This window comes from Polypterus senegalus, unplaced genomic scaffold, assembly GCF_016835505.1.
Source record: "Polypterus senegalus isolate Bchr_013 unplaced genomic scaffold, ASM1683550v1 scaffold_4879, whole genome shotgun sequence".
Taxonomy (NCBI): domain Eukaryota; kingdom Metazoa; phylum Chordata; class Cladistia; order Polypteriformes; family Polypteridae; genus Polypterus; species Polypterus senegalus.
Window position 1 is genome coordinate 1 of NW_024385690.1, and position 8,184 is coordinate 8,184.

At 39.3% G+C, this 8,184-nt stretch overlaps 1 protein-coding gene across 1 annotated transcript; it reads right to left on the minus strand.

Annotated features, from left to right (window-relative positions):
- Positions 1-1,624: 1,624 nt before the first annotated feature.
- LOC120522443 (EF-hand domain-containing protein 1-like) lies at positions 1,625-7,767 on the minus strand (the record flags this gene model as incomplete). Its single annotated transcript, XM_039743371.1, has 3 exons — positions 7,578-7,767; positions 4,167-4,388; positions 1,625-1,912 (listed from the first exon to the last, which is right to left on the minus strand). Coding segments are annotated over exons 1-3 (576 nt in total), but the record flags the coding sequence as incomplete, so codon positions are not given.
- Positions 7,768-8,184: the final 417 nt, after the last annotated feature.

The following is an 8,184-nucleotide window of genomic DNA, read 5'->3' on the forward strand; positions in this document are numbered from 1 at the left end:
CCCAGGATTTGAGGGTAGTGAGGCCTAAGACAAATAGATCTAAGTTATGTCAGTTTGCTTGTTTAGCCAGCAGAGAGAAGTCAGTCTGGCAAGAAAAAAAAACCCTCATAAAATGCCTGGACATGACTAATTATGCACAAGAATTAGCATTTCTGATGTATGAGTATAATACTTTTGTCATTTGTTCCAGTATTTTTAACACTCGGTTGCCTTCTACCCAGAGATGTGCCTGTCAACAAGCAGTAGCATCTTCACCCAGATGGACAATCAACTACATTCCTGTAGACTGATTTTCAAGAGATGCTATAGTACAAATAACTGAAAGTAAGATAGCAGGCTGTCATGCTTGATATTATTTCTTTCTGTCCACCCATTTACTGAATCCATATACCTTTACAGCCCTGCAGTGGGCTGGCGCCCTGCCTGGGGTTTGTTTCCTGCCTTGCGCCCTGTGTTGGCTGGGATTGGCTCCAGCAGACCCCTGTGACCCTGTAGTTAGGATATAGCGGGTTGAATAATGGATGGATGGATGGATATACTTTTACACTTACTACATTTCTTAAGTCTTACAATTATGGGCAGTATACCACTATAATAGACACTATAGAATACAAAGTAGAAAGAAACCAGCTCCGACTGGAGATGGAGTCATTCACTCTCACACTTGGCCAACTAAGAATAACAATTTAACTTAATCTTTGTTTTTAAGACATCATGGAAAGCCTACATAAACACTGGGAGAAAATGCAAGGCTAATAGTTGAAATCAGGCACACATATATCAATGGGAAGAGAGCAGGGCCAGAGGCATCATTAAGGTGAATTAAGCATCATAAAGGGGAGAAACCCACCCACATGGGTTAGCTGCCTAACAGTCAGTTGGTGCACTAATAAGCTTGGCCTATGGGCACAAAGTAACCTAGCACTGGCACTGGATGGGAGTAAAATCCACAGTACTGTGCAGATATGGGGTGCACATTAAACTCCATACAGAAAACAGCCCAGCCCAAAATTCAAACCCGGTCTCCTGAAACCATAAGCAGGCAAGAGTAAGTAGGCACTGCACTGTTGTGTCACTCTTTCATACCATAGTATGCTGTTTTGTGAAAAGTAAGTATACCCCAATGTAATATTTTTTCTTTCATAATATATGTGGACATATCAAGAGTTGATCTTCAATTAAACAGTATCTATAGGTAAAGGTGGAATAATATAACAAACATTCAGGCCATATTTACATTTTGTAGTCCATGATATAATTAAAATAAACATAAATGCAAATTCCTCATGTGGAAAAACTAATTACAGTGAGTAAAGGAGTGATACTAGCTATTATAGCCAAGGGTGTGTTTACTTTTTCAACAGAAGGAAACAGAATATCTGTTCATTTTTCATTGCATAAACTATTTCTAAGTAATTACATCATGTTTATCTAAAAATTCTATTTAAATAAAAATCAAATCTGGATATGTCCACATAGGTTTAAAAAAACAAACATTTCAGGGGGTGTACTTACTTTTTCACATGACTATATTTGTTGATTCTGCTATAAAAGAAAGTGGCTAATTGATGGCTTTACAAAACAAGCCTTTCTTTTTGTTATGTAGAACATTATATGCTCTTACCCTTGTGAAGAGATCACAGTCACATAGCCGGTACACAGTTCCATAAATGATGAGGTCTGTTCTGAGGTTCAGATCTTTCCAGTGATATGTCTCACCCAAGGCATTTTTTGGGAGCTGATGTCGCTTGACCAGTTTCCCTTGAGGTATTCCAGAGTTCTCTACCACTGGTTCCACAATTGAAATGCTGTCATCCTCCAGGTAATAATAAACAACAATAGGGCGCACATAATACTCATTCCCAGAAGAACCTTCAGCATCTTGTCTGAAGTACCCGTTGAATCGTAGAACCTAAAATGAGAAAAACATTACGATTGTTCTTATGATTGCAAGGCTTCATAAGTGATTGAAGTCACATATGTGCATTCCACTTTGTAAAAAAAATATTTGTTGGGATCAGAAGAGGGCGCACAAACCAGTGTGTTTCTTTGTGCTTGTCCCAAGCCTGGATAAATCGGAAGGGTTACGTCAGGAAGAAAATCCGGTGTAAAATTTTGCCACATCAATATGTGGTCAACAATACAAATTTCCATACCGGGTCGGTCGAGTCCCGAGTTAAAAATGACCGCCACCAATACTGTTAGCCAACAGGGTGCTGGTGGAAATTGGGCTATTGTCGCCGAAGATGAGGGGGGAGACGTGTCCGCAGGCAGGAGGAGAGGAGGAAGAAGGTAAAGAGAGTGGAGGTTTATGGATGTGGTGAGAGAGGACATGCAGGTGATGGGAGTAACAGAACAAGATACAGAGGACAGAAAAATATGGAAGAAGATGATCCGCTGTGGCGAACCCTAACGGGAGCAGCCGAAAGAAGAAGAAGAGGGAAATAAAGAGTAAATGTAATTAGTGATAAAACTCGGAAGAGGATTGTGATGAAGTCACTACTATTTTAGAATAGAGATGGCGCAATTAAATCTGAAATAGAAACTTCTCCATAAAAAGAATATTCACCAGAATAAAAAGACATAGGGAAAATGTGCAGACTATGAACAAGAAAGAAACTGAGATTGAGTTTTAAACTTGAGCATTGTGAGGCAGCAGCAATAACCACTGTTGCCATACTGCTCCACAAATTTAAACTAGTTAATTGATTATTATTTTTAAAAATAAGGCAAATAGCAGAATTTTTTTTTCAGAAGTATTGCTTGCACCATCATCTTTTGCTATACAAGGTTCTATCTGAGGTGCACCATTTTGCAATAATATAAATGACCAGAACGTAAATATAATACACTGATCAGCCACAACATTAAAACCACCTGCCTAATATTGTGTGCCACCAAAACAGCTCTGACCCATTGAGGCATGGACTCCATAAAACCTTTGAAGCTGTCCTATGGTATCTGGCACTAAGGCTCCAACATACAATCTTTTAAGTTATGTAAGGTGCAAGATGGAGCCTCCATGGATCAGACTTGTTTTTCCAGCTTATCTCACAGATGCTCTACCGGATTGAGAGCTGGGGAATTTGGAGATAAAGTCAACCCCTTGAACTCTGTTATGTTCCTCAAACCATTTGTGAACAATTTTTGCAGTGTGGCTGTTGCCATGAAGAATGCCAGAACCCAAGGCTTCCCAGCCGAACACTGCCCAGAGCATCACACTGTCTTCTTCCCATAATGCATCCTGCAGATCTCTTCCCTAGGTAAACAACAAACACGCACCTGGCCGTCCACATCATCTAAAAGAAAATGTGATTCATCAAATTAGGCCAACTTCTTCCATTGCTCCAAGGTCCGGTTCTGATGCTCACTTTCCAATTGTAGGTTTCCTCAATGGTGGACAGGGGTCAGCATGGGCAATCTCACTGATCTGTTGCTAAGCAGCCCCATATACAGCAAGCTGTAATGCACTGTGTGTTCTGATACTTTTCTCTCATTGCTAGCACTTTCAGAAGCTTGTGCTACAGTAGCTCTTCTGTGGGATTGGACCAGATGGGCTAGCCTTTGCTCCCCAGGATAATCAATGAATATTGAGCACCCATGACCCTGTCATCACTTCACCGATTGCCCTACCTTGGACCACTTTTACTAACACTCCAAAAGACCTGCCATTTTAAAGATGCTCTGACCCAGTTGTCTAGCCATCACAATTTGGCCCAAACCAAAGTGGCTCACATCCTTACAGTTGCCCATTTTTTCTGCCTCCAACACATCACTGCTCACATACATCCCACCCTTTGACAGTTGCCACTGTAATGGGATAATCAATGTTATTCCCTTCACCTCTCATTTGTTTTAATGTTGTGGCTGATCAAAGTATTCAGCTGTTTAAATTATGAAACATGATACAAGAATAAAAATGAACATTTCAGATTTTGTGAATAATTGGTGACATATTATAATGGGTATTACTAACATATATAAAAACACAGTACTGTATATAAATAGTGCTGGAATGGTGTTTAATTCTCAGCTTTTTGTTGCATTGTGCCTTTTGTTGTCAAGGCAGGCTGAACAGAATAATGTGGGTTTTTCTAGGATTACAAGATGTGCTAAAATGTTTTTAGCCCATTAATAATACTCATTATGAAATCAATTTCCATTACCTTTTTGTCAAAAGCCACATGTGCTGGGATGAAGTCTGGAAGTGGATGAGTCCGAGCGGGTCCATAAGTAAGTATAGCTCGCTGCCTGTTCATCTGATCAAGCTCAGACTGAGTGAATTGGTCCACAAGAAGCGGCTCTCGTCCAATTCCTACAAGTGGGCGCTGAGGCACAGCATAGCCATTCTTATATTTCAGCGTTTGAGGCCTGCCATGTAAGGATTTCTGAAACAGAAAATATGAACAAAGTACAGCTTTTACTATAGCTCCTGTTTAACAAGACAATCCAATAAGTATCAAGCTGAGAATTAAACTACTAAAATGCTGGGTCTTGGCAGTTTATATGTCTTTTAAAAGTGTTTACATAAAATAAAGGATTTCATTAGTTAAATTTTTGATGCAGTTATCACTGAAGTCAGAGTCACAGTACTTACATATATTTATACATATAAAACAGTAACAGAAAAGTACAAAATCTGGTGCAGTTACACATACCAGCTTATGTATTTATTTACATGAACAGAGACAAAGAGGTCCGTTAACTTTGTTTAGTAACAGAATCACACTAACAGAAGATCTGGCCAGCTGGCAACTGAGGAGATAAAAACAAACATCCGTTAACAGGACTCCTGGTGAACACAAACCTCTGCGGCACCTGCAACGTTTCGTAATAAGCAAAGTCACTATGCCAATTGGCCACCTTCTGAAGTTTCTATAATATTACAATAGAAAGCTATGGACTTCAAAATGGAAGAAACAATCAAGATTAAATCTATAGACATTTTATCAGTTAAAAATGATAAAATATAGTGTGACAATTAAAATGCTAGCCCAACTAAGCAAGGTGATGACATCCACAAGGAAAATATAACAAATTGAGCTAATCATTCATTAATAAGGGTAGAAGCTAGCCTTTCATCTATTATCAAAAATTTCTTAATACTATTAAAGGTTATAGGGGGTCAGGTGACAAGACTAGGAAAAAACGTCAAGTTCCACCAGTCAGTTCTGAACCAGTTTTATGAAATTTACAGTCACTTAAAAATGGTGTTAGCCTATTCGGGCAGAAACCAACCCTGGTTGAGGCAACAGTCCGTGGCACTAGCTCACACATAATAACTCACAAGTCTAATTTAGAGTCACCAATTATAATAATGTAGACATCTTTGGGACAAAGGAATAATGTAACCCCACGCAGAAAGTGACTATGTTTAGAATTTAACCCAGAACGAGCATTTAAAGCAGCAGGATTTCAGAGACCTGCTTCTCTGTTTAAATCCATTGGCCTAGGTGCATGGCCACCAACATGTCTCTGGAAGGATCCTAGCCTTGGCTTGGCGTGACTCACAGAAGTGAGGAAACGTGAGGGAAATTGATGTTGCCTCTGACCCCATATGAGCAGTGTGAAGTGGAGCTGGCAGACTTTATGTGCAGGCAATGGATGTGGTAGATGAGATCATTGCAAGAGTTAGAGAGAAAGCTGAGCTGCTTGGAACTGAGCTGTGAAAGTTTGTAGCAGTGTTGAAAGGTGGACTAGTTAGGAAATGGCAATTTCAGCCAAGGAACAACCAATTTTTCTTTCAGGGCTGCATTAAGATCTTTAGAGACAATAAGCACTTAAAAGATTTAGGTGCCCCCATAAATACGAGCTGAACTCACTTTCAGTAGACGAATGAACAGGACAGCTGACTTGACCAAGACAAGAACAATCATATGAGCCTCGGTGGACTGTGAGGCAGTTACCAGATTCTAATTTTGTGTTTTCAATATTGTGTTAATCACAATTATTACTATTTTATTATTATTTTTATTATTGTTTATATAAGTATGTAATTTTTTCATTTAATGTGAGAACCCATTTTTGTGGAACCTGGTTCAGCTGCACCATTTGCAGTTTTGCACCATATGGTCCATGGTAAATCTGACAATGGAAATGGAAATTTTCTGTGGTGTCCTATTTCCCTTGATGCCCTAAAGAAGTACTTATTTTGTTTGATTCACACTGGTTCCTTTTAAGGGCCATCAACTGCCAGTGTCTGAGTGCACTGACTATTCATCTGTCTTTCATCCCAACACCGCCAAGCAGTTACAACAGAATTAACCATCCATCCATCTATATCCTAGATGGTCATGGGGGGGCTGATGGAGCCAGTCCCAGCCAACACCAGGGCGCAAGGCAGGAAACAAACCCCGGGCAGAGCACGGGAGGAAACCCACGTGGACACGGGGAGAACATGCAAACTCCACGCAGGGAAGAGCGAACCCAGGTCTCCTAACAAATGTATGAATTTCTGAGTTAATCAAGATCTTGTTCACAATTAAAAAACGAATAGCATTACACTTTGATAACTTTACCTAACTTTAAAAAAATCTTACTGAATTAATGATATTTATTTATTTATTTATTTATTTATTTATTTTAAATGTAATGGTGCCTAAAGTTCTGTGTGACATGAATCTGGAGAGTCACGCCTGCAAGAACTGATAGGCGTTTAGCATTTTACTCTCAACTACTACATCCTACGATATTCAAGATAAGTTGTTTTGTGTGGCATAAAGCATGGAAATATTTGCAAAGAAAGTTATCCACTGTTAGGTTCTGCCCACCGCAGAAGAAATTACTAGAGTATTCAAAAAAGGAAAGATAAAGTAGCCTACTGTGCAGCTCCTTCCTCGCTTTGCATTGCAATGCATCCAATACGAAGTCTGGTGGGTTGTGCTTCGGTGGGGAGTATAATTGGATAACTCACACGTCAGTCTTCAGAAAATATCCAATCATCTTTAGAATGACCGTCGCTCTTCCTGTCTTCGAGAAGCATCGCTAATAGGTTTCGCATTATTGATGTAGCCGCGATAAGAAAGAAAGAAAGAAAGAAAGAAAGAAACTTGAAGGTACATATGTGAAAGTTTTGCGAATGTTATTCCAACACTCAAAAATAACACAGTTACAAAGTACTGTACTGTACCGTTCACTCCTGAACTGTTCATGTGTGAACTTTTCACGTTCTGCTTTTGTGCGCGTATTTTCTCCAGATTCGTGTAGTTAATGGACGGCTCTGAAATCAAGAATACGGGTATATGTGTGCGCACTGTGATGGACTAGGGTTTTATCGTGATGGCAAGTTCTGTTTTCAATGTTTGCATTTCCAGTTTTTGTTATAATAGCAGGTGTTTACGTCGATGATCAGATCGGTAAAGGAATATTGCGTTAGTGCACATATCAGAATTATAAAGTACTTCACTTTTTGAATACTGTACTGTTATGTAGTTAGAAATTGATTTAATGTAGCTAGAAACTGATTTAATATTAACATATACTAAACTTTTATGGTTTAGCAGTGACTGAAACGAATCCTTGCCACAAATTCGCAATTATTTACCACAATCAAGAAGATGAACACAAACTGTACTTACTGTGAGATCCCTAAAAGAGTTTCCAGGCAGAAAAGGCAGCTGCCCGTGACAGGCATTTGAAGTCATGGTAAAGTGGTTAGCGTCGTGAGTTTTCGTTTCTTCTATGTCTGTGTCACTTATGCTGATTTGTGTAGTGTGGCTGCTGCCTTGACTTTTCTGCTTGGTCGCCGCTCGCTCTGCATCCTAGCAACCGACATCTTGCAGAGTATCCATGGAGATTGTAAACAAAGTGAAAGGGGCGGTTCTTCTTCGGCTATTCGTCTGATCTACTCCTGCTTGACTTCACTCTTGAAAAAAATAAACAAATAAGCAGATGAATTGGATTAGGCTGCTTGTGAATCTTTTATTAATGTAAATACATACGGTTAACCGATCCGTTCACACCCAGCTATTTCTAAAGAGAATCAGTGGGAAGCATTAAAGAGAACGGTCAGCGTTATCGTAACCAGCTACATCTAAGAAAATAAAGCTGTAGAAAGAATGTCATGTATAAATAATTGTTATGAGGTTTGTAATGTTCCTTTTCGAAAGTCAAGAAAACAACGTAAGGTATCAGAAACACAAAATAAATGCATGCAACGGGAAGATGGTATAGAAATAAGTGCAA